Source organism: Lepisosteus oculatus, chromosome 21 (assembly GCF_040954835.1).
Source record: "Lepisosteus oculatus isolate fLepOcu1 chromosome 21, fLepOcu1.hap2, whole genome shotgun sequence".
Lineage (NCBI taxonomy): Eukaryota > Metazoa > Chordata > Actinopteri > Semionotiformes > Lepisosteidae > Lepisosteus > Lepisosteus oculatus.
In genome coordinates, this window is record NC_090716.1 from 9141969 (window position 1) to 9166485 (window position 24517).

General features: G+C 37.3%; 1 protein-coding gene across 2 annotated transcripts in view; it reads left to right on the forward strand.

The window, feature by feature from the left end:
• Window positions 1–23029, forward strand: part of galnt18b (UDP-N-acetyl-alpha-D-galactosamine:polypeptide N-acetylgalactosaminyltransferase 18b) — a 131469-nt gene extending 108440 nt beyond the window's left edge. The window contains exons 10-11 of one of the 2 annotated variants that reach the window (XM_015338423.2): window positions 10958–11122; window positions 21067–23029. In XM_015338423.2, the coding sequence (XP_015193909.1) occupies window positions 10958–11122; window positions 21067–21213 (312 nt within the window). In that variant the 3' untranslated portion in view covers window positions 21214–23029. The remainder of the gene's footprint in view (window positions 1–10957; window positions 11123–21066) is intronic. The other variant, XM_006642499.3, reaches the window with a different exon arrangement.
• The last annotated feature ends 1488 nt before the right edge of the window (window positions 23030–24517 follow it).

A 24517-nucleotide genomic window follows, 5' to 3' on the forward strand; every position in this document is an offset into this window, starting at 1 on the left:
GAAAAAAGACAGGGAATTGTCTTCCTGTATGTTCCTGATTCATGTTGTTTTTAATTTCTAGATTTCAGCCTGTACAACCTGTAGAGGATTAAGCACACTAGAGCCAGGGATTTGGGTTATATCAAATAATTAAAATTATTACTGGCATAATACTGTTACTGTTGCAGTCTTGTAAAGAGTCAGGTTCTTAAAGATAAAATTACAAAGCTTCCATGGAGGGAAAAAAAAACTTTCCGAGCATACAACTGAAAGAGAGAGCAGTACTTTGGAAAGAAAGTACATTGATGTAAATGGCGTATACATTAACGTGATAAAATCACACAATTAGTGTGTATGGTGAATTAGTACTGTCTTGAAATCAGTGGACTTACTCATGAATAATACAATGTTTTCCACCTCCAAGAGGGTTGTCTAACTCTTTCCATTGCTTCCAATTCAGTATGCTGACCTTCTAAAATGGTGTATCAAGGTGGCACATTCTCAAGATAGATATTGCCGTTACTGTATAGGGTAAGGGGATCGCTGCACTTAAAGGAAATGGCTTAGGACTGAAGGCTCAACAAAGAAAAGACAGTATAAGTAACGGGTGACCTGGTCAAATCTGCAGGTTAAAAAAACAGTTCTATCTGTTTTACATATTGACAAACCAGTTTGCGCTGAATGAAGTCAAGGTGCTCCATAATAAATCATGAATCTGCTTTTGGCTAGTAGAGTGAAGTAAGAATGAAATCTTGGAGATGATGAAATTGAATCAAAATCAGAACAAACAGAGTCTTTATCTTGAGAAATGTTAGATGGATGAAAAGTTATGTCATGACAGTATGTACAGGGTGCCTTATACTGTACTGTAGGGTGCTTTGAACATCACATTAACATACAGTAGGACCCTGTGCAGCAGGTACTGTTGTTCTGCAATCCAAACGCCGCTGTGTGAGCTCAGCTGGTCACTTCATCATTGACATTCTGCTTCCATCATGCCTCAGAGTCATTTAGTGATTGAGAGGTTAATTTCTATCTCCCCGACGCCCGAAGTATGGATAGCTCTGTCGATTAGCCATTCTGTGTTGTTCATTGATTTGCTTCCCCGGTTGATTGCACACTGACTTTCAATGAGAACAGGTCACAGTTAATTTTACAAAATAGATGACGATCGTGGTGTGGTTCGACCCTGAAGTCCTCGGTATCAAATTTAATTTCACTCTCAGCACTTAGATTAGAATGAAGTTGTTTGTGTGTCTTGTGAAAATCTTGGGTTGCTGTAATACCTGCCTTCTGTGTATTCAAATCACTAGCAGTGAATATTCAGTGGCCCATCTCTTCCAAAATGAGTCTGCTTTTTCTTCATGTTTCGTTTGCAAGCTGATAATACCTCATATTCAAGTTGGATTGAAAAACGATTAAAAAAAATATTGAATATTTTTTCTTACAATGACTAACACAACTTAAGGTAAATATATTTCTTTAAATGTTACAAAACCTAATTTTATTAGATATATATATATTAAATATGAAATTACTAACTGGTCATTGAATTTCTTATAAAAATGTGACTTGAGAAGTTAGCACACCATCGGATATATTTTGTCATGAGCAGGTTTATGCAGGACTACCTGTACAGTAGGTTGTAATGGAAACCTAATGGCCGGCTTTCAGGTCGTCAGGAAATGGGGGAGGTTCTCAGTCCAGGTCCTGGGAGATTTTCCTCCAGTCTGGTTCATTTGCATATTTCTTTAATTCCAACACACCTCTTAATAACCTAATCAGTAATAACCAATAATTCATGACCAATCTTTTTTATGACATATAGACAGTATATCTTGGACCGGTGTAAAAACTGTAGTTCTTCAGAAGTGTCTGTCTTAAAGTGCCATAGGAAGGCCTGGAGGAACAGTGGTCCTCTTGGAACACAAAAAGCATGGCCCTGCTTCAGCACAAACCCCTAGGATGCTGGGTCTGACTTTCAATTTGAAGCCTTTATAGTTTGCCAGCTTGCCCCCTGAGAGGAGTGCTGCTGGAATCCTGTCACACACTCACTTTAGCACTGACTCCAAAATGACTCCCCCACTTTAATTTCCCCAAGGAAGGGTATGAGGCAAGTAAGAGGGGAAATGAGGACATCATAAGCTCAGAATCACTTCCACCTTCCTTCTTTAAGACTGATAATTAAGATCTATTTGGATGACTAACCAAATTCATTAGTAAAGATGAAAGGGAAAAGTATAGATCTTAACATCTCTGTACAATGGGCTTTTTTAGAACAGCAGCCCAAGTAGAGTCGAATTGGATTTTTGAAATTTAATGTGAAGGTGGAAAGTGTAAAATCAGGGTTAGTGCTTTTTAGAACCGGTGGTGCAGTTTTTTCACATTAAGTGTCCTTTTAAGCTTTCTTCCAAAAGGCAATTTTAATGTACATGTTCTAGTTTTTTTTTTAAATAGCTCCTCAAGCACTTGAAGTGCTATCAGCTAATGATGTTCAAAGCACTGCTTGAGGGAATACATGGGAGGAGAATGCAATTAAAAAGCCTGCAGACCGTGTGACTTATTGAATTAGCCACAAGTTACACGAGAGAAAATGTCAGCTCTCCCTCTGCGACCAACCTTGCTGTGTTCATTATTTTGAGCATTAGTCAAAATGCACACCTTCTGAAGCACCTTTCTAACTTCCAACCTGGGTCACATGGTTCATGAATAGAAATGAAATGTGGAAGAGGTACCCTGTAAAAAGAAACAAGATTCCATTACCTAAATTGCACTTACTGCGTTAATTGTGAAGACATTAGCTGGCGACTAAAAACTAAAATGCAATTTATCAAACATCACTTTCATTAGCTTTCCCCTCTGCAGTCATTTAACTAATGAAGCATTGTGTTTGGATGAGATAAGTGGTATGCACTGGTACAATAAACAGCATCCTCTAGAGGAGCAGAGAGGCCAAACTAAATGACTTGAATGGGAAGTTGGGGTTTGTTCATTCCCAAAACCTAATTCTAATCATCAGACCATTTTTTTTGCTTTAGAGCTGTCAGCAGGACAAGAACATTCTCTCACAGATAAAAAAAAATAAAACACTGTAATGGTCTACTAAGGGAGAGAAACATGCATTTGTTTTACTGTAAATCTCCCTGGCATATGTTTGCTTGTTTCTAGATTGTTTGGATAAGCACACACGTGGTCCATAATAATTAAAGCAACGTCCTCAGGATATCAGACGTTGCTTGCTGAGTCAAGTAAAAGAAATGAGAAATGGATGAGTGAAGATGAAGGCAAATGCCAACATGATGAATTGTTGGCATGCTCACATGGAGAAACAGGAGTTCACACAGATCGATGAGAAGTTTAAGAAACCTTAACCTGCCTTTTATTTAAACTTTTTTGCTTTGATATTTACATTGTAATTTTAGATAACCCACTCCAGCGCCTGGCTCCCAGGTGAACTACAGACCCAACTTTGTCTTTAAAGTTAAGTTTTGATAGTCTTTTTGCCATTAATGAAGACTCAAACCACATCCAAGCCTCAGTCAACAGCACTTCTCAAAATAAGAACAAAGGAGATGCGTGGAAAGCTTTGAGACTTTCATCCCCAGGATATTATATAAGATATACATATTAAGAACAACCTGCATTACAGAAGTATGCTAAGGGATCTAGATAACACCAAAAGACTTTGCAATGAACAGAGAGCTTTGAATACTGTTGAGAGACAAGGAAGTGTTGATGTTGTGTCTCATTATACAGTGCAAGGCAGGTATGTCAGCATTGTAGTTAACAATGCAGGCTCACAGCTCCAGGGCCCTCACGTTGGTTGCAGCGTTAGGCATCTGTCTGATTAGAGTTCACATGTTCTCCCCATGTCTGTGTGGGTTATCTCCAGGTGCGCCATTTTCCTCCAGTCTCTCAAAGGTATGCTAACTAGACCGGACTGGCTATTCTATATTGGCCTTTTCTCTGTGGCTGCTGTGATGGTCTGGCGTCCAGTCCAAGGGGAAAACAGGTGTGTCCTCTTTTTGCACTCTACCCCCTAGGATAGTCTCTGTCTTGCCTTGACCCTCCCCTGGCCTGTTGAATTAGAATTCTACATTGCTAAAAAAACAGCAATGACTCCACTGTACATAAACTTGAAAACATGACTTTGACTTTGCTTTACTTCATTGATGATCACTTTTGTTGACTTACAGAGTTCTCAGTAATAAGCATATCTATGGATTTTTTTGTTCATGCTGTCGGCATACAGTACCTTTATCTTTTGAAGTGCAACATCCTATTTTAAGAAACAAATGAATGTGAATAATTCAGTTACTCAGTTTGAATTTCTTATTGGCAAATTAATGATTTTTGTGCTCAGATGTGTTTTTTTTCTGAAGACATAAGGCTTTGAGATTCGAAGATTTGCAGCAAATTAAGTGGATATCATTTTTTTCTACCGAGGGTTGTGCTATTTCTGTGCTTATCCCTTGTACTACAAAATAGTAAAACAAATCTGCAAAAGAAATGAGAATTCAGTTTTGTGCAAATCTACAGTGATGGCCATCACAGTGCAAGAAAGACAAATGATATGTTTCAAAACCTTTAATAGCAGGATATGTAATATTCATGGGACTGATATAAATGAAACAAACAATTGTGAAGCAGAGATCAAATACTTGCCTAAAAAAGTACAAAACTAGTGGAATGCAAGTTTCTCCAGTCTTTATGCTGAAACATTTAAGACTGTGATAATTTGTCAGTTATCCTTTTCAGCGAGCTTTTCATACGCTGGATGTAATAATCGTTTTTTAAGGATTTTTGTAGGCTGTAATTTAAGAAATGGTTTATGGGTCCTAAAAGTGTTTCTAATTCTGCATTATTTCAGAAATAACTTCCAGAATTCAAACTTCCATCCATTTCATAATGCAGTGTTGACTTTCTAGCAATTATTTTAACTCATTAAGATCTGGACTTGACATCTACAGTGCTGTACTATTCCAATCTCCACAATACACTAGTAGTATAGATTTGGTGAGCTGTGTACAGTGTCATAGGCGTTCCCATGGCCCTAAGCAATGACAAGATATTGATGACACAATCATCTGCAGTGTTTACAGTGGGCTTCGGAGATCTGGGATGGTTTACGAAATTGTTTAAGAAATTTTTTTGGGGGGTCTTAACATTAGAGAGGAGAGCTCTGAGGTGTCCAAATAAATAAATAAATTCCTTGCACTTATATAGGGCTTTTCTGGACTCTGCACCTTTTTTACACTATAGTGTCCCCGTCACTATACTGGGCCTTTAGAACCCACACAGACCGCAGGGTGAGCACCCCCTACTGGTCCCACTAACACCTCTTTCAGCAGCAACTTAGTTTTCTCAGGAGTCTCCCATCCAGGTACTGACCATTCTCACACCTAGGTGATATAGCTGCTGGTGAATTAAAGACCTAACAGTATCACCAGCAAAACAGCTTAAATTTTAGAAAATACAGATTAAATACCCAAATGTCTAGCTGCATTATTCAGTCCGACTTTATATAAATTTGTATAAAATCGTTTTTGTATGTCAGACACATGAAATACCATCCTTATAAATGTTTAGCATCTCTAAACTCTAAACTCTCTCTTAACTGGAGATCATGAAGTCAGAATTCGAGGTGAGGATGCAGGTTTATTTTCTAATGCAAACCTGTAAAGAAGAGCATCTAGTCAAAACTGCTTTGATTTTATTCGGGACCTTGAAAAAATCGTTTTTATGAATGTACTGGAAGTGAGGGGAGATCTGAATGCCCAAATAAATAAAACTAAACAGCTATGAATGAAAAACTTGCAACATATTCTTACAAATTTGTCTCTACCAGACAGAATGAACATTAGATTCTTATTAAGCATAACCATGCAATAAATATAATCAGTGACACACTCTATTAATTAAAGCTAATTTCCTTGGTTGCCTCAACCAACACCTGTCCCCTGATACGCTCTGGGGAGCATGAAGGTTTACAGTGCTTTCATATTCTGTGGATTTTAATAAGCACAGACCTAATAAAGGACTAAAACTAGTAAGAAACAGATCCCATAGTAAAAAACACTAAATTAAAGTGCTCCATTGTTTATTCCTAAATGGCTTTTTAAAAAAAATACAACAGCTTTCTAATATCTTACATTACAATAACGCAAGACTGGATATACAGCTTTTCAGACAGCTTGAAAGCAGAGTACGCAAACACCAATTTAAAAAAAATATATTTTCCCTGTCTCTCTTTATCTGTTTTCACATTATTCTTTGTGATTTTTAGCCCATTCATTCTAATTCCGTAAATACTGTCCAAGTCTCCCTGATTAAATTTTACTGGGTGAGGGCATATCCGTGGGCTCTGACCTTGATTAGAAAGAACTGTTCTCACAATGCACTTTTGTATGCAGAGTAAAAGGAACGTCTTCTTTCCGTCTAATTATTGAATGTAATTGACAGCAGGAAAAGCAAAAGAAAAACTCTGCAGGTATTTCACAGGGATGGAACCCAAGGCTTGTAAAAAGGTTAACTTCTCCAGATGAAGTGCCACGGCAAAATCTGACTTCACGAGCTGGAGCCAGCAAAACTGTTTTCAATGTTCCTTTCTGGAACATTTGTAATTGATAAATTGGTCAAATGTTCCACCTAGATTTCAACTCAAAATCTTTCCTTAGTAATGTGCATATTTATTATTATATTTATTATGCACATTATTATTTTGTTAGCAAAACAATGTGTTGTAGCCTGCAAGTCCCAAAAACTACTCTTTAAAAATCTTTTAAACTAATTATCCTTTGGTATGAGCTGCACTCCTTATAAAGGCCATAAATAATAATGATAATTTATTAGCAAAGTGCATCCTGACTGAAATGTACATCAGGATCCTGTGGTAGCTCTGACACTTGTCAAAACCTCCTGTGAAAAATAATGAAGCAATATTACTTTCAGATCCTTTGGTAATTTACTGGCTTGACATAAAATTTCCACAAACTGTGCAGAACTCTGGTAATATTTCAAGAAAAGTAGACTGCTTCACACAGCAGGGGTCATGAATAAACAGTACACTCTATATATAGTTTTTTTCCCCCACACAAGAAAGTATTTGATTACCTGCATAAAATGTCTAATTATGTTTTGGTTTCTCTTTCCTTCTTCTAAAGATACAAACCTTTTCTGCTCCAGACTTTCTTTCTCACTTACACCTCTGAGCTAATGTGCCATTAACACTGGGTGAGACTCACTTTGTTCTCGTGAATCATTGCAATGGATCACTATTCAGTAAAAACACTTTAAAGTGGTTTAATGTGGTTTGAGGCAGAAGTCTGCAGGAGTTGTCGGACCTCTGCAATTGTAACTAGAATGTTGTGGGCCAAACACTGGGCACTGGAGGTAAGGTACTTTGCCCTAGAAAAATGCCCAGCTGTATAAACAAGTACAAATAAAAGTTTTGGACAAAGCCTCAGCCAATTGAATTAATAATACATGTTGACAACTGCCAATGAACGGAGCTTGATGTTTCGTGAGACCAATTAAAATGCAGCAAAGAATATGTGTATGCTGTATTGCTTTAGATCCTTTTGTTGAATATGAAATTAATTTCCGTGCCATCTCTGTGAATTAAACATGAAATCCTGGCACTAATTATACCTGAGCTGCACACATTTCATATTCTGGAAGCTTGTGCATTAATTTGTTTGCAAACAGCTGCATTAACTATGCAGGGGAATGGTTGGAAGGGACAAGCTGCAGATGCCAGCTGTTGAATACAACAGCTCTTTGACCAGGGCCTCTGCTTCCATCACTACATCCAGGTGTCTACAACATTCTGAGTACCGGAGCTCCATTAAAGCTGACTGTGCTGATGTGCATTTTCATTTCAACTGCATGAAAGGTCTCTATGTAAATTGCTGCAATCTGCAAGAGCTGTTGTATCTTCTATTGTGCCAGATAAATGAAACTAGGACTGTTTTATATTGCGGTGGGTAGAAGTTAAGCACATCTACAAAATCCGTTTCTTTTGGTTGACCTTGGAAAATGTGGTCCTAAGGGATTTCAGTTCACAATGATGCTCAATAAACAATCAGGAGTGTCTGCCAAAAACTGATCGGAGACTAATCAACATTAATGAGCTCCTTCACCGGTACTTGAGTCAGTCATTATTCCTTGTGCAGGAGAACTGTGACAGGCACAAATCCACAGTATGTATAATGCACTGGCATGGGGAATGCATCTCTCATACTCAGTATCCACAGTAGCTCTGCAGGAGCTGAATGATTTTGTGCAGTAAATGATTGCAAAACACTTAATTTGTTGGACAACCTTTACCCATCTTGTCAGTATATTTGCATGGGCAGTATCACTTTTATTCCATTCCTATAGTTTTATATGTGAATCATTCTGGATTACACAGTGTCTAAAACCATATGATATTGCAAGCCTGGCCCTATTCTTCTGATCAGGTGCATACCTTCACAGTTTAAAACAGCTAGGGAAAGGGGAAAAGATATGAAATTCCACATAGCTGAAGTATTTATGCACTTATTGTACCAAAGCTTTATGCAGATCATTCAGTTATGCAATTAAGCTTGTTTCTTTCTAAAGCTAGCATGTCATTCACATTGCAATATTCTTCAAGTAGAATGTCTCCCTGGTTTAGTGTGTGTTATTTCAAGATAGGGAATTCAAACTAACAACAACGTAACCACCAAAATGTGCATTGCCTGAAGCCATCCTGTAAAAACAATTAATAGTTTTTATCCCCAAAAACTAGAAAGCTCCCCAAAGGAATACAAGTTTCAATCTGGTCTGTCTTTCAGTGGGCTGTAGTGTTCGAACAGCTGTAAAGTTACCCGGTAATAAATGACATACAGTATAGTCTATAAGTAATCCAGTGAACCTATCCTCATATTCAAACTTCTTAATCTTGTGATTTATATTTCTAGGTTAGGGATACAGGGTACTTAATTTACTTTGGATATATTTAACCTTCTCTAATTAAATTTTAAAAAACTGATACAAACCTATTTATTATTGATATTGTTTAACTATATTATTTATATTGTTTTGCAGCAGTAATATTGTTTGCTCGCAAAAAAATGTACATGGAGCAATACCATTAGGTCAGGCTTCATGATTTTGTATTTTAACTTTTATTATCGGTATGACAGAATATATATCTCAGCTGGTGAAAACTAATAGAAACTGACTGCAAGTCAACAGACAAGATAATGTCAATCATTCAGCCGTGCCTCTCTCTGTAAGATAATTAAAAAAATCAAGAAAACACATGGCTAATAAAGGATTTAATATATAGCTGGAACACAGCTTAAAGGTATCATGACTTTTTGAGCCCCTTTCTATGGTGAATCTATTATTAGGTCTTAAATGCTTGTGCTCTGAACTGCTTTGACAGGTTAAGCCACTCAGAAAATTAAGCTGCCTGAAGTAGAATGAGGGAGAAAGGATCAAACCTGTCAGAAATATTTATCTTAATATTAAGTTAGAAATCTCCAGTAAAAAAGCGTGCTTTGGCTGCAATTATTTGATTAGCCATTGTTAAAACCGAGAGCCTGAACTTAAATTTTCAAAGATTCTCCTTAAATATGAATTGCCTTTTGTGTAGTTTATAATTGTGTCTTGCCTACAGTACGTGTCCTAAGTAAGGGGTTACAAATTACAATGATTTGATTTTAGAAGGGAAATCTTAGAGGGGTGTGTCTTTCGAGTTATCAATCAAACGTGAGAAATGCTCACTGAACGTTTGTAACTTTACTTATACAGTAGAAGCAGAATTAAATCGAAACAGATCGCTACAGATTCCTGTTAGTGAAACCTCATACTGTATCCTAACATTCTGTTCTGTTTGCCTTTGTATTGCTTCCTCTTCTTCAGTAAATGAAGATGGAAACATCCAAGTCTTTTTCATAATTACCTTCTTCTTAAAGTGTTTAGTTTATGTTTTGCTTACCTGAAGACTCTGCACCTGCCTACGCTAAATGTAATCTCCCATTCTTGGGTGTGTGCCCATCCTTGAATTTTGTTGAGATGTTTTTGAAGTACAGTACTGTACCTCTAACAAATTAGTTAAGCAAGAGCTGCATATCTATCCCAAATATATTATAATCAGAGTTTCCTAACTGGTCGCTTTCCTCTGTTTTCCTTGTTCTACTGAATATGTATTTATTCATGATGAATTCGGAACATCAGGAATATCAAAAGGCAATTCTGGGAAAAGCTTTAGATTGGGAATGTGTTTTTAAATCTAGATTTTGGGGGTTGTTCTCATGAGATTTTTTCATATCAGCTGTTTACAATCTTTGTGTTAGCAAATTTGACCCTGCTCGGATCAATGTAGTTTTTTTAAGTCTGGCATCCACAAATCGAAGCTGCTGGCGCTGACAATGTACTGGAACTCGCGTTTGCCATGCAAGTCATGTCTCATGAGAAAGACCACTTTGGAAAGAAACTGACACACCAGAGTATGTGCTTGTGGCCTGTTAATGTGGCCATTGGATACTTCGTGGGACACAAGAGAGTAAAATATTTATGTTGAAACCAGGGTTCTGGCAGAAAAAAAAACTGTTTAGCTCAGTTTTAGCAGATGACTATGTTTTCCTTTCCTTTATAATATGAAGGATATAAAAGACTTTCTTCATCATTTACAATGTACATGTATATACATAATGTGTGTACTCATTCAGCTTTTCCCCATCATGAGGTCTTTTGAAATTATCCGCCCAGAATATTGTAAACTTGAAACTAAACAAGTAACTAAAACTTGAAAGTAAACAAGTATTAGTACATACAGTATGTTGGCCTTTATTTTGTTACTACTTGTAGCTATGGTTTGCTATCCTGTATTGTTGCCGTGGTGTAATACAGCATCAAAAAATAAATACATCTTTTAACCCTCCTGCGTGCTGATTGCTGTGTATTTTGTTACAAAATACTAATTCTGCGTGTTCTTTCATTCCAGAACGTTTATTACACCAGTACCCAGCAGTTCCATGTAGGTGTCCTGAGCCCCACCATCGATGATGATGACAACAAATGTCTGGTGGATGTCAACAGCAGGCCCAGGCTGATTGAGTGCAGCTATGCCAAAGCAAAGAGGATGAAGCTATACTGGCTGTTTACTCAGGTAAGAAATAGCAGCAAATGAAGCTAAATTGAATATCGACCAGGTGTCAAAAAGCCAAAACCCTATTCAATGGCTATAAAAATTCCAATCATATTTCCAGCGAAGATTTCATGGAAAATAATGCAGACGTTCTAAGTTATTTGGTCCAGGATCATGAAGATTTAAAGATTTGCCTCTGACTCATTAGGATACCACAAGGCACTTTACCGTGATTGTCAGTGAGCTTGACTGTTAAGTACATAAGAAATGTTAAAACTAAGATGTTGGTCGATGTAACTTGTCATTTTGTGAGTCGCTAATTGATCAGAGGATCTCATCCAGACATGTTTTCAAGAACTCTGATCTAACCAATCTATCAGCTTCAACAATACGGCTGGGTAACTAGTTCCCATCTCCCACTGGAATAATGAAAGTGTCTCCTGTTCTCAATTTTAAACGCACTTTGCCTTATTTGCCATTTGTGTCTTCTTGTTTGTGTTTCACTGTTGATTTAGTGTCTCATTAAGAAGACACGTTATTTGCTAACCCATTAAGGGTTATTCAAAGCAAATGAATGAATCATGTTATGTTTACACAAAAGTGTCAAGGAGTCCACATTTGCTTTGAAAACTTTCTCACGCTACCTAAAAATGACGGGGTGTTTTTTCTCCATCAGCTGTAAAGTTGTTTACAAGTCAGAAGGTTTAAATGAGCCAAATTGTAAGGTTTTAAGCTGACATAAATTTCCAGTGGAGATTTCTAGATACTGTATATAAATTCTAAAGCTGTATAATAGCACAGATGCTCAAAGGCACAGTAGAGTCATAAATTAGTCAAGCTAGAATGTAAGTCTGTCAAAACTAATGGCCATGTCAGTGGATGGGATGTAGAAAAACACATTATTCTGTGACTTTGGATAATGCTAGCAGGATGTAACTTAAGACTGCAATTAGATTATAAGTCAAAAATCATATCTCAGGGCAAGACTATGTGGATACAGAGATATCTCAGACATGAATTCAGTTAGACTATTTCTCAAGAAGCCATCTATATTAATGTCAAAGAAGAGAAAATATATTGCATTATTTTTTATCAACCCTTGAAGTGCAGAAGATGGCACCATAAAATAACCCACATGATATGCCCCCCTGACCAAGCAAACAGACATCACTTTGGGCAGGAGGCTTAGACTTAAGTATGTACATTGGGAATCACTGCTCAAATAAGTGAATAATATTATGTGTAGTACTTCATACTTCTTTAAAGTGCCCCCTTCTTTGCATGTGTGATCGGGCAATTCTAAATTTTCTAATAAATCAGAACTGCCCATTATGTTTTGTCTTGCTGACCTGATTTGGAATACCCCTATTTTTATTTACATCTTAGCTACAGCTACAAACACAAAGACCGCACACACGGGACAGACCTGAAGTGTAGAACCGACCAGATTCGAAACACTCGTCTTTTAACATGTCACTCTGCCGATTGGGGAGCATCCCTCACAGCCCCACTGCATCCCTGGAAGTGACCAGGTGCCCACAGGCACTGCCGTATCACTGGCAGAGAGAAAGAGCCCCTGCTCACTATTCCCTAGATGTTAGAGTTTGGACTAATGTGCCAGGCTCGAACCCTAGATCGTAGAGCCAAACCTTCACTCAGAAAAGCCCTGTATGCAAGGTATTTAAGGTCCAGCAGGACTGGGTGCATTGCTTTAGACAAGTACAGACTAACGCCCAGTATTGCAGTGATTTAGCTCTGCATTTTTGGATGCATAACAGTGATTAACAGGTCCCATTTTTGTATTTAACAATGTACTACTATTTAAACATTTTGTGAGCAAAAAAATAACAAACTCTCAAGCAGCACTCATTCAAGAACATTACATTACAAAGGAGAGGAGGAGGCCATCTGGCCCATTTTGTTTGTCTGGCTGTTCATAAGCAATCAGTCCCAAACTCTAATCCAGCCATTCCTTGAGCGATGACACTGCCAACTTTAACAACTTGGCTGAAAATGAGAAAGCAGTGCAATCTTTTTGCTATTTTTGTTTTTACTTTTTACTTCTGACACACAGAAACTAGACCAGTAAATAGTAGAACAGTCGACTAGACCGACCTGAAGAAGTGCGATACAAAAATGATTGATTGTAAAACACTCCACAGTCTGGCGTCTTACACATGTAAAGTCATTTTAAATAACTTGAGAACTAGAAGTTAAGATTTGAGATCTGCGAAATTGATCTCTCTCCCTCGACTGGAATAATCATTAAATTAATCTTTTCTGGTATGTTTTAAAGCAGTTTATTGCTAACCACAAATATTACATACATTTTAGCTGTGCCATGAGATCAGCAGATTTCAGGTCTCGGTTTTCAACAAATGGTTTTGCACGGATTCCATTATTATTTTATGCAAATAACAAAGGGGGCAGCACCAGATTATTAATTCACTGGAGGATGAAGCTATTATTAAGAAGCATGCCTTTCTCTGAAAATGCTGTAACTTCATCAGAGAGTAGCCATTTTCTTAGGCTGAAGAATATGCCTTACAATTCGTCCCATCAGAGACAGGTGCGCTGTAGCAGAACTGATGAACGCTGACATGCAAACTATCACTGCAAGCCTTGCCTGGCACACAATTTCGAAACCGCTGCCTACTGCCTCGCGTGGAGTCACTGCAGAAGCTACTGATTTAACAAGCAGCTCCCCCCTCCAGTCAGAAGCTCTCTATTACACAGAATAAAACAGAGGGTATTATTACAGAACATTTCTTCTCTCACGTGGCAACGATCTCTCTTTCATTCACTGAAATCCATCTGTTTTCTAACTTCGCTTCGAAGCGCCACACGTTCCTCTTCCTCCCTCACACCCTTGATGGGTCAAGCTCCCAGGCCTGCAGAAATGTGAAAACATTTCTCACCGCCTCTGAAAACGGAGCATGTTGGGCCTGCAAGCCACTATCGCGTCTTCACCTCCCTTAATGCAATCCTGATGGCGCCAAACCAGAGCAATTTAATCTGTGCCAGGATGTGACCGCCTGAACATATGTTACTTCTGCTCTTTTTTTTTCCAATTTCTTTATTTTGCTGGTCATGCGCAGGCCCACACACCGGCTAAAACTGTATGGACCTCTTGGGGAATTATCAAAATAAAAAATCCTTTAAAGCTGGATTTTTTTAATACGGGCTGTGGGATGTCTGGTTCTTAAAAACATAACATAAACATCATCCCACATCTAGCATTGTAAACTGCCAATACTAACAGTAGTTATGGTGGATCTTTTGTTCAATGTTTAAGATTTTATAATTACTTGTAATAATTACAGACCTAATTTACCTGAGGAAAGTGATATCTTGCAAAGAGGTCTTCTGTCAAAAAAGATTAAAAATTCCTGCTTTGTAGAACAAATGTGAAGACAGCACAATTTTTAAAGTCACTACAAAAACCTTAATTTTAAAAGTCAACAATCAATTTGAGCATATATGGTAGCAATAATTATTTACACGTATAGTAAGTATTAATTTCATATGAAGGACATTCAGCTCCCTGAGGAAATGAAGTTATTAGAATATTACCTCAATTGCTCTCAAAATATACTAATTTAAAATACCGTGCAGGTATGTATTAAGAATAAACCCCTGCTGCCCTGATTTCGAAGAAGCAGTTAATGGAAGGATTAAGAATAATAATAAGAATAAAATGGTGTGGTGCTTTCCTCCTTTTATGTACTTTTGGATGCACTGCGTTGTCATCATCTTGTCGCTTTGGAACAGTTTCTTTTGTTAAGATATGTTCCTGAAATGGGTTTTAGAACTAAAAGGAAAAATAACATTTGATATCTGCAGGACTGTTATATGGTAACTGGGAAATGCGTTTCAAGTGAAAGGTTTTTGCACATTGTATTACCAGCCATTCATTACAGGAATGGCAGGGACTGTGAAAAACTTGCTTCAGAGCCACAGCAGGCCTCTTAAATGGTCAAGATAATTTCACAGAACATTCAGTTAGTTGCTTTCATGATCATTATTATATTTACAAAGTATGGCCCGTGTACTGTAAGAGGCATCTCAAGAACTGTGAAGGTTTTGTTTTAAAGTTCAAATCCTCTTGAGGTAGTTTTATAATCAAAGTCTGAGGCAGGAAATGGTACGAAAGGTAAAGTTAAGTGTGAATCACAAAGTGTTATCAAAATAATATTTTCTTTTTACTGAGATGGCCTGGCATTCTGTCCAGGGTCTGTCTTGCTTTGCAGCCACTGCTTGCCTGGTTAGCAGTCCAGCTTCTCACTGGGACTGTGTACTGGATAAGCCGATAAGAAAAAAAAGAAGAATGTTCTTTTTAATTAAATTAGCTCACTTTTGGAAACTTACTAGAGGCTCAACCAGTAGAGCACATGGTCTGAGCACTTACTGAGCTCCCAGATGCTACTAGTTTAAACCTGGATCGGGTGTGGCCAGGATTCCCCAAGCTACAACTCAGAGCAAGTGCTTGACTGTTGGGGGTGAGGAGTATCATGAATACTCCATGCGAGAATCATGCTTTGGGGCTGCTTTGCTGCCTCAGTACTTGGATGGCTTGCCATCATTGATGAAACCATGAATTCAGCATTGCTTCGGCAAATTCAGGAGGAGAATGGCAGGTCATCCATTCATCAGCCGAAGCTGAGCTAAAAGGGGGTCTTGCAGCAAGACAATGATCTTAAATATACAAGCAGATCTAAAACAAAAATGGCTGAAGAAGAAATTTTGCAATTTGGAAGTGTCAAAGCCCAGACCTAAACCCCATTGAAGTGTTATGACAGGACCAGAAGTGAGCTATTCATGGAAGAAAGCTCTCAGATGTCACTGACTTGAAGCTGTTCTGTAAGGAAGAATGGGTCAAAATTAATTAAATTTGATGTGCGACTTTGATAAACAGTTACAGGGAACATCAAGTTGAATTCTTTGCTGCTCAAGGAGGTACCACCTGTTACTGAATTTGTTCACAGACCTTTTCACACAAATATACTTATTGTTGGATTATTTTTTTAATTACATAATCCAATATTTTATGTCTTTTTTTGTTATACATTTGTCTTATCCTAATTGTCTTAATGGTTTATAATATAAAGCTTATGAAGATCTAATAACTTTGTAAGGCTAAAATACACAAGAATATATTTAAGAAATTATCATTTTCTTAATGGTGGTCAAATGGAATGGCACTATAAGACAAACCAAGCTTGAGATAACTCTAAAAGTGATGTTTAAGTGTAACATCTCCATAAGGTCATCTGCAATGGATTTTATCTTGCGTTTGTACAGTGAGCTATGGTAATTCAGATGTACTGGCATTATCCCAATGCAATAAGCTTCACCACATGGTACAGGTGGTCCACACTGGATAGTGCATTTCTGACAAACTACCACTGGGTCTTTAATAAGAGTCCTTATGGGTAAGGAATATTTGGGTTATCATACAAATTTTATTTTTCTAAACACCCACATATAAGGTATTGTATCCTGTAGTTTTTATTTTGTAAATGTTCATCATTACCAAGGCATTCTATAGATAGAAAAAACAATTATTTGTTTTATTTAGGGATGAGCCAATTTAGTACAGGGTCAACTGAGAGTTTTACACATATGTACTGAGCACAAGCACAAATCACATTGTGCATCTCCCTCTTGGCTTGGCCCTGGAGCACCTACCACTGCATTTAGAGTATGGTCTGACCTATTCATTTTATACAAGGAATCTCCTCGTTGATATTAGCATAGAAATATGCTCTTTGTGATACTGTAGTTCGCAAGTGCAAAACAATCCTTATAATAGTATCAGAGCTTTCATTCATTAATGACTCTCGCTTCCTAATTGGATTCATTATCTTTATTTAACATCAGAGAATTCCCCATATGCAAAAATATACAGAACACAGAGGTTAATGCGCTGGAAAGGAAGACTACAAAGGCCATTTGATTATCAATTATTTCTGGTTTGTTAGTTTACATGTCTATACTCCCTTGCTGTTTCACCCAGAAGAACATAACTCTAGGAAAGAGGTGTGTTAATACTATACAAAGAGCACCGATTTTTTTTTTACTATGGGAAACACACCCATAAGGATTATCTAGCACTAACAACTGTTTTATTTTTTTTTAAAAAGCTCTTTTGAGATATACAGTACTGTATGTAATACTGTGTTGGGCTGACAGATATTAATTACATAGGCTGATTCATCCAAACTTTTAATTTAAATCTCCACACCTTTGACCAGACACTGTGAGGCTCTTTGACGATGACTCAGGTGTGCCACAATTATATTTTTTGTGTCATTTAGACCTATTCTTTCTAGAACACTTATTAAAAAAAAATCAAGAGAATAAAAAATGTAGTTTATCTATACAGAGGGCTATGCTTCTCAAAATATATTTACATTCTTGAGACAAAAAAGAAAGAATGGAATAAAAAGCTAATTCTTTTTAAGTCTAAATCTCCAGGGTGGAAAGGCTTTCCAATCTCAAAGACATACTGTAGAAGGGTTTTGAAGCTGTTTTACTTTCTAGCTCATTAAAACTCTGAACAAGAGGGCTCTTAAAAGACAAATGAGAACTGACAGCAAACAAGCAAGAGGTATGAACAGTGAACAGCCTAAACTGTAGGTGTTAAAGACAAAACTGTGTAAAATCTGTTAATTTAATCTGTGCATATATTCTCCTTAACATTGGCTTTTGATGGCTAAGATGGAAGATAAGGCTACACAATGAATCAGATGTTTTCACTTTTTCCAGGTGGGGCTACACTTCAATAGTGAACACAGTGTCCCCTCTTAAGTGTGAAGATGCTTTGAGATAAATAATACTGTATGAATGCAATTAATTTTATTCAGTTATGAAGTTTTTATTGCTGTTATTCATACTGTAAGTGAAGTGTGACTCTGAAAACAATAAGGCCACTCTCTTGGTAGTGATTCTTTCTATGAAGAATTCAGGTTTCACGTTTTTTTATAGCTTCTTTTCGTACTGAGATTATGAAATGAGGCATGGTTACAGTACATTCTCTGAGAGTTTGGCACTCTCCATTTGCTCCCCTTAATTCCAAGAGACAGACGTGGCATCTTTTTTAGCTGATGAATAAATGCGATGAATGGATAGTAATGATTTTTCAGATTTAATTTGAGCTGATACTCCATCTTCAGAAAAAAAAAATACTTTTAGAATATATGATGCATTATAACTTATTGAACTTTCTAAAGAAAGAATGTTTCGCACGATCAGGTCTGCTGTCGTGAAGTCATGAAGTATAAGTCAGTTAACTGTGTAGGTCTGATGGTGTAGCTCAAGGGCAGTCCAGTGACATGGTGGTTGTCATTTTGACCTTACAGCTTCAGGACCTGGGGTCCAGTTCTAACTCAAGCTTCTTGTCTCTGTGGACTTTGCATGTCCAACCCCATGTTTGCATGGGTTTAAGCCAGGTGCTTTCTTCCCAGCTACCAAAGACACACAGACTCAACCTTATTGCCTACTCTAAACCAACAGTTTCTGAGGGTGATATTCACAGGTTTAATTTTAAAGAGTTGTCTATGTAAGTATGGAGAACAGAACTGAGGACAATGGATCAAGTGACCTCCTCTCAGGCTCTTTCTGATATTCTCTACTCCAGTCAAAGGGAGTGTGACTTTGTTGCAGTAGCCATCAGTTTCATCATGACTTCTAGCTGAATAACACAAGAATCTAAAACCTTAAGTGCCTTTTCTTGCTCAAGGTGTCTAAAACATAACCCAAAACCCATCGCTGTCATGTCATATCATAACCCATAGATTCAGTTGTGATGAAAAGGAAAAGATGCATCAGAGACACTTTTCTCATGTGTAGGAATAATGTAAGATGTTCAGATGTCATTCCTACTGTAAATCAGTCATAATGAATAGGAACCTGCATACTTTATACTTTGAAGCATACTTAAGAAAAACATCCTACCCTTTGGTAAACAAATTACATCACAATCATTTCAAAACTCAGTCTCAGCTGGCAGTGCACAGTGATGATACTCAGCCTGCAAGTGTTTTTCAGAAGGGATAAAGCTAAAATCAAACAGCTGCCATGGTTTGAGGGCTTCTAGTACTGTGGAGACGGAAGATAACTGGGAGCCAAGCTTAAGGTGTTTAGTTTCAGAGAATTACAGTTGCAAATGGTGCAACTGTCATGCTATGCTATGAGCACATCATCAAATAAAGGGGAATTAACATTTGCTGGATGAAACTGCCCAGTCGGCTAGGGGAAATGCAAAGAGTTCATGTGCCTGAGACTAACAGCTGTTCAAATCGCTGGGAACTGCCTTCAGGTCATGCTTTTATGTGTCAGCCACATGGAGTGGGTCTTTGAACAGAGATGAAAATGGAGAGGGTTAAAATAAGGAACTAGAACTTCAACCCTCACATCAGAACTCCAGAGAAACATCTTTTATAGTGTGTCTCAAGACATCTGCTAGAATATTTTGTACTTAATTTCTTATTTTGCGTTCTTTTGTGCTCACCTGTTTTATTTTATTCCAAACTGTACACACTGAAAAAGTGACCCACAACAAACATTTTGCCCTTTTGCATTTAAAAGGTTATGCCATGAGGTTTAGAACAAAGGTCATTTATGTGGTGAGGAAATGCCCAGTGGAATGTTCTCACAGATCTTGTCCTTACATTGATACACACACAGAAACCTCTGATTTTCCATTAATTCCAACATGATGGACACACACAAAGATATACTACTGACTTCACATGTCAAAAAGGGGGTTCAACAGACAACTCGAAAAAGTAGTAATAGAAGCTCAGACAGACAGGCCTCCTGCTGGGCACACTTAGAAGTCATACGCCGGAGATTAAACGACGACTCTAGCACTCATTGCCTGTTATCTGGTATATTTCATAAATGTAATCTTGCATGTCTAATGTTTACAGTTAAGATCCCTTGAAAAACAAAAAGAAGCTGAAACTGTAGACTAACCCAGAGTATTACAGAGATCGGTGAAGCCTATTTTTGTATTCTGTTTCCTGCACTCTGTTCCTGAATCTCCTGAATTGGCTTACGTAAACCATTAATATTACAGTTATGTGGTATGGTATATAATCAAGCAGCTGTCTTAAACCAGCGAGTGACCAGAAATTACAGGTCATTGCATTCCTCCAGCATTCATATTGATCCCAAGTTTAAGATTCTCAAGTAGATCATTGCACAAATTTCTTAATATTGTTTTCTTAATTTGTCATTGCAAATTGTATTTATCATATACCCACCCGTTTCCAGAACACTTGCAATGACTTAGGCAAGAATGGGGCTTGTAAACATGCTCCTCCACCGTGCCACCTGTTAAGCCATTTGTCACTTGCCATGACACAATCTCTCACAGTGGCTGGCAGGAGAGAGAGCACTGATAGAGCAGAATGTCTCTCACTGCCTCATCACAAGTCTGCAGGCACTCAGCAAGCCACTGCTGCATCCCAGACAGCTGAGAGAGCCCTATCCCAGTGACACTCAGACAGTTGTGCACGACCATTTGGTGTATCCCTGTACCAGCTAGCAAGTGCCATTACCCAGGTGTGAACTAGCGATGTCTGGGCCATAGAGCTCAACATGGCTCTTTGAGCAAATAACTTCCTATTTCAGTGCTGTCCTAAACTAAGGTCCTGATGACTTAATCACCAAAGTTACTAAGCCCAGCATCCGTGTTAAACTCCACTTTGGGCTGCTACAATCTGGCCTCCCTAAAGTTCGCTTCTAATTTAGCTGGTGAAACAGTTTCTCACTTCTCCACTAAATCTGCTGTGGTGTAGAATGACTGCCGTGCACCACAAACAACAACAATAATAATACACAGTCTAGCTTTGTCGAACCCAAACACCAAATGTTATTTTGTTAGTGTCAAATGTTTCTAAAGCACACCCTTTATGTGGAAGAATTTTTAATACTTCTGTTTTTTTTTTGTCTTCTAGGGAGGTTCAATTCAGAACAGGAAATCAAAAAGGTGCCTAGAGCTGATGGAAACTAGTGACAACGAATTTGGATTCCAACTTGTGCTCCAGAGGTGCTCTGGTCAAAGATGGACAATCACTAACGTCTTATCAGGAGCAACTCTGTGATGGAATCTTACCTCATCTGAGCGAACGATTGCCAACATACAGCACTGGAAAGGGTTGAAAAGAGAGAGGGTACTCTCTGCTGTTTATGCCTTTTAAACACATTTTTATTTTTGAGAAAACAAAGAAGATGTTAATCCTATCATGTCAAAACAAGAAATTTACAGCATCTTGATGTCCTGCTTTTTTACTTAATGACATCATGTGATGAATATCAAGCTTTTTTTCAGGATAAATGTGTTTATAAATCAGATATTAAAAAGAACTCCCTAATGCATATTTCAGAATATATTGTGCAAAGAATCCATAATTACAGTATGTGTTGAAGTCCTTATCTGAGGGTTATACACTTCGCCCTATTCTGTTCATTCTTTACTTGATACATTTTTGCTACTGTGTAGCAAACATTTACATATTTTCCTGCTGTATTTTATTTTTCTTCTAGTGTCTCAGGTTTGTAGAGTAAGTTTATTTTGAAATCAAGCTGTATGGTTATAAGGAAGTGCTAACAGGCTGGATTATGTCAGACTCAAGATTTTTTCTAAATGTAAATATGGGTAAAGTTCAATCTATTTATAATATCTGAGAGTAAAAAAGAGGAGTGAAGCAGACATCTGTGCTTATGTGTGGTTTTTTTTACTACTGAAAGCTGTCCTTCCATTTTTAAGGGAGGAAAGACAATCCTTAGCAAACATCATATGAACTAATGAGAAAAACAAGCAAATGGAAAAATATTGCTAGTAAGTTATTCCACATGAGAGATAATGGATCAATTCAGGTTTGTTTTTGTGACTTAATGTCCCATGCCTCTCTGAATAATGATTTATTATTTATTAAGAACAGAATAAAACAGCTACATGAGGCATTCAAGTGGGACCGTACACTCCATTTGTTCTTTGTTTATTAAGTTTTTAAAGCCGGCTGACAATCCTAAGCTTCAGCAAGAAATGTAATTATTTTTCCATTTAACTTGCATGGGATATTGTAGCTTTGCATGAAGCAGAGCTGCTGTTCTTTGACAATAGCAGAATATCAACTACTGCCAAACAAACTGAGTGAGGCACTTTGAACACATCTGCTATATTATCAAGGAAACCTCTTTCAAACTCTCTGTTGCTAACAGAAAACTCAAACATTGCCATTTCTCGTCAGATACCTCACGTCATTATAAAGCTATTATCTGTTTTTCCTCACTGCGTCAAGCACCTCAGCTCAATCAGGACAAGTCAAAAATGTACTTGGAGTTAAAACAAGAAATGTCATGACAAGTTACTAGAGTGAAACAACGGAAAAACATTCACTGACAAAAATTACTAGGTGGAAAACCTTTGATGATGACTTGTATAAAGGGCGGATTAACCCTCCAACCTAAACAAACAAGAAAGCTTGAAATTCATGTGTTGATAGATCGCTTAATAAATTCTATTGAAAACACAACCTACAAACATAACTTATCAACTCTTGGTGTGTCCACATTTAGTCATATGCATGCCATTAGACATACAGTATAGTAATCAAAGATCAAATGAATGGTCCCATAATCTGTCTGTAAAGCAAGTGCTAAATTGATTTTTACTTGCTGGTGGCTGGTGCTCATGTGTATATCTACCTAGCTCCCCCTCCTGGTTGTAGGCAAGGTTGCCCTGATGCCCTAATGACCTTCACTTTGTGACTTTCTGCAGTCGAGAAACTCATGCTTTCTAATAGTATCATACTCAAGCAGTTTATTCAGTTAGCAGTTAGTTGTGACATTTATAATATGGTTTAAGCATTTCTTACGTTTCCAGTGAGTTTCCGCATATGAATACTGCATAGAAAATTGTGTTATAACGCTTATAAAACAATTTGTAAGAAAATGCTGAAAATAAAGGCACCACTGAAACATCACCACCCCCATTCACCTTCATCAGTTTTCAATACTTGTTCAACCTTATCTGAGTAATGCATTCCACATTGAAGTCTGGAGGTTTAAGGCCTGCAGAATACTTCACACAGACTTCTCCTCACATAACTGTGCGGTGCACCAAGAGTTATTCCTTAGACAAGAAATGTGCTTGGTCAGTGCACAATTCAGCAATCTCAAAGCATTTACTCAGGCACACCTGTGATGCAGTGACATATTAAAACTTCATTTATTTGCCGTTTCAAGTGTGAAAAGGTATTCTATAAAAAATGCCAATCCTGCCATAAATCTTTCACATCACAGATTATCACTGGAGGAAAATGCTGTGCATTCTACTTCTGACATGTCAAACATCATTGAGTTCATTCAATTTGCTTTCAAGAAGGTATTGCACATTATAAAATATGCATAAAATTGAACTTTCAAATGTTCTGTAATAACCCGAAACAGTATAAAAAAGTTATTAAAAATAGTTTTTCCATTCACATGCACATACTGTATGAAGTTTCCTAATCAATTCAATAATTGATTCTGAAATTATATGTTCTGTTAAAAAAATGTCAGATAAAGAGGTTTTTGAATATATTGATATACAATTAAAGACATATATTAATATAGCCTTAGGCTTTATTCACATTCAGATAAAGATTTAAATACTGAGCTTATACTGTAGGTGTATTTTAGTAGTAGTGTTTATGCACATGATTTCATAAAACTGCCAAGCACTCAGTGTTGATATTTGTGATGAAATAAACTGCCAAAATGAGTTGAATATGTGAAATATGAGCAGCCCAGAGTTACAATTTACACAAAAGTAATGTAAAGTAACCAGAATTCCCATGTTTGTCATTTGTTTTGGGGCAATTCTGAAAAGAACACAGTTAATTAACATGTATAAATCATATGACGCTGATCACAATACTAATTATAAGTATAGCAGGAGCATATACAATATCAAGGCAAAAGCAAAAAAAAAATATGTTCATCCTTGGTGCATGCTAACTTTTCTTTCACATTAAAGTTGATACCTGTCTTATCCTGACAGCAATGCTCCTTCTGCAGTTTTTGGCACATCCCTTAAACTTTGTTATTGGTATGAGATTTTTATGCCTCTCTAACCTCAAGGAGAGGATTTCTTATTAGAACACAGCCAGAGGGATCCAGATTCCGTTACCATAACAACTACTTATAAAGATACTTGATGAGACGGGCACAAATCCCATATCTTATTCTGTCACACTCTTCAAGAATAGCAATACAAAAATAATAGAACCTTCTTCAAAGAGAATGGAGCAGCATTCACATAGCCTGTATGCAAGAAAATAATTGTTTCAGCCATAATTTTATGCATGTTCTCTAACACCTTTTCTTCTAAGTCAAATAAAAAAATGAAAATCATTCCAA